The 3,046-nt window shown below is 40.9% G+C and overlaps 1 protein-coding gene across 7 annotated transcripts in view; it reads left to right on the top strand.

Moving 5' to 3' along the window:
* The window catches only part of tanc1b (tetratricopeptide repeat, ankyrin repeat and coiled-coil containing 1b), a 317,932-nt gene extending 315,428 nt beyond the window's left edge, over positions 1-2,504 (top strand). For all 7 annotated transcript variants that reach the window (XR_012385665.1, XM_068223687.2, XM_021479050.3 and 4 more), the window contains one exon: positions 1,126-2,504. Coding sequence is in view for 6 of the 7 variants with exons in the window: in XM_068223687.2 (XP_068079788.2) it covers positions 1,126-2,194 (1,069 nt within the window). In the remaining variant the exon portion in view is untranslated. The remainder of the gene's footprint in view (positions 1-1,125) is intronic.
* Positions 2,505-3,046: the final 542 nt, after the last annotated feature.

The following is a 3,046-nucleotide window of genomic DNA, read 5'->3' as shown; positions in this document are numbered from 1 at the left end:
GCTACACTGGTCTCACGGTTCAGTTCCGTTATGCTTATCATGCCATTGATTCGGTTCAATTCGATATCACGGTGCATTTACGATGCTTTCCATACACAGTGTTATTTTGTCCTATACACAGTGTTATGAGGGTTGGATAAAATAAAGGTTAATTTAACTCATATTAACCTTTATTTTACATCTACAGAATCGTGAGAAAATCATGATCTTTATTTTAAACAAAAAAAAAAACGCGATTCTCATTTTAACCAGAATCGTGCAGCTCTAATACATGTGTAAACGTATAGATATTATTTAAGTGCATAATATATTATGTAATTATATTAGATATCATTTGAATTCATTCTAAATATCCTATTTTTTATTAATTAATTTAATTTATTAAATACAACTTACATATACAGTTGAAGTCAGAATTATTTTTGAATTTTTTAAACTTTTTAAAATATTTCCTAATTGATGTTTAACAGAGCAATGACATTTTCACAGTATGTCTGATAATATTTTTCCTTCTGGAGAAAGTCTTATTTGTTTTATTTCGGCTTGAATAAAAGCAATTTTTAATTTTTAAAAAAACATTTTTGGGACAAAATTATGAGCCCCTTTAAGCTAATTTTTTTTAATAGTCTACAGAGCAAACCATTGTTATACAATAACTTACCTAATTACCCTAACCTGCATAGTTAACCTAATTAGTTTAGTTTAATTGTCACTTTAAGCTGTATAGAAGTGTCTTGAAAAAAATGTAGTAAAATAATATTTACTGTCATCATGGCAAGGATAAAATAAATCAGTTATTAGAGATGAGTTATTAAAACTATTATGATTAGAAATGTGTTGAAACAATCTTCCCTCCGTTGAACAGAAATTGGGGGGAAAAATAAACGGGCGTTAAAAATTCAGGAGGGCTAATAATTCTGACTTCAACTGTATATATATATATTACTTTTTGTTAAAACTATTTTACCTGATATTATATTTATTCCCATGCTTGTGAAAAATTATGTGGTTTGATTTTTACTTCTGACAATTTCTTCTTCCTATAACTCCTACAAAGACAGCATTGTTTGCATGTCCTGTCTCTAATATATTTCTGATCTTCCCTCCTGTCTGTTGTGCACACAGGCAGTTCACAGCAGCATTAGCCGACCTGCACGAAGCCTCGAAGCTCTGCCCGAACAACCGAGAGATCTGCCGTCTGCTGGCACGGGTGGAGGACGAGTGCAAACAGATGCAGCGCAGCCAGAGCAAACAACAGAACCTCTCAAACCCTGAACACCATCAGCAGGAGCACGCAGAAGAAGAGGAAGACGACGACGATGAAGACGACTCTGAGGCCTGGTCTCAAAACATATACTCACTAAACCGCACTTCAAACGGCCGATCGGCGTCTCCGCCACACAAACACAGCCTTCGCCAGCAACACAAGAGTCTGCTTCTACAGCCCAGCAAACAAGCGCAGATCGTCAAAACCAACCAGCATCTGGGCTCCTTACAGCCTGCGTCCGGACGAGGCAAGAATCAGTACGCTCCATCCAGCCCTATTCCTAGCCGACACATTTCTAGTGTGCTAAAAGCCGGACCAGGCATTGATATTAGCCCACTAGCACCTGCAAATGCTGTTGAGACTGAAGATCTGCATCACGTACAGGTGCATTCGACTCTCGATGGAGCCAATGTTAACGCAAGTCAGGATTTGAGGAAGGATGCCAATGCTAGCATGAGGGTTTCTAGCTCCACTAGCAGCCTGGCGTCCAGCAGTAGTTTATCAGACAGCGGGAAGACCCAAGGACCAGATGTCCGCACCAAAACCAGAACGGATAAAGGTAAAATCAGCCAGAGCGGCTCTGTGGATTATAAACCGCGTCCGTTCATGGGGGTCATGGATAAAACGGCTCGTTTTCAGCAGCCGACGGCCACTCGGAGCTGGCAGAGTCACTCTACTGACGGTGTCGTAGCTTCAGCGGGTGAAATCACGTTCGCTAAACCGTCCAGTGTTTATTATGAGCAGATGAAGGGGCCGGCGGGTTTGCATAACGGTGGTCTGCACGCCAAAGAGTTCGGCCATAAAGAGGGAAAAGCAGTCCTGGCGCATTCATTTACGGACAGCAAACCCGGATTAAATCGAGAAACCGCCACCGCTCATGTAGCGTCCATGAAACCAAAGAGATCCTTTATAGAGTCCAATGTTTGAGATGATCATATCCAGCATACAGACACTTACCATTCACGACCATTCAAAAGTTTGGAGTCTTAAAGGTCCCGAATTTTAGATGTTAGTTTCAGCTTGTTCATTTTAAGGATGTTTATTAGCTAGTGCGCTCCGTCTGCGTCCGAAATCGTTTACTTTCATACTATATAGTACGCTTAAAACTACATGTGAGCCAAGCAGTATGTCCAAATTCATAGTATGTGAGAAGTCCCCATGTAACCCCACCGGTTCTACTCCACCCAACACGCTCCGAGTTGGTATCAAACCGGTAAACTTCCGCATGGGAGTCTGTTGCTCTAAAAAGGAGGCTAAAGGCTATGGCCTCTAGCTGCTGACGCTAGAGCACCTTTAAAGGTCAGAGTGAGCATAGATATATACACTAGATATCGCATAGGGACCCTGAGCATGCGTCAATAGCGCCGCCACATTGGTACAGTGCTCCCAGGACAAATGTCATTCAACCGCACTAGTCAAGACAGTGTTATTACGTGAAGATGTGGGACTTCAGCGCTGTCTACGGGTGTAGTAACGAGCAAACAAAGAAAACAAAGCACAAAGGCAGAACATTCCATAGGTAATATTAAGTTTTTTTTCTGGTTTTGTATGTTCTGAACTTTTGTGCTAATCAGGTCACGTTATTGATGATAACAGTCACTTACTGCGTTCACCATAAGGCAAAGCAGCTCCAACTCGCACTAAACACTCGGCTTATGTTAGTTTTGTTGAATAAAATCAGCAAACAATGCAAAAGAAATATGACAACGAGATGCTGCGCTGCCAGAAACTTGTATTATTGTCGGCTAACGTTAGTGAAAGAGTCGTTCAGGGGATTCA

This window comes from Danio rerio, chromosome 9, assembly GCF_049306965.1.
Source record: "Danio rerio strain Tuebingen ecotype United States chromosome 9, GRCz12tu, whole genome shotgun sequence".
Classification (NCBI taxonomy): domain Eukaryota; kingdom Metazoa; phylum Chordata; class Actinopteri; order Cypriniformes; family Danionidae; genus Danio; species Danio rerio.
This window is presented reverse-complemented; position numbering and strand designations above follow the sequence as displayed.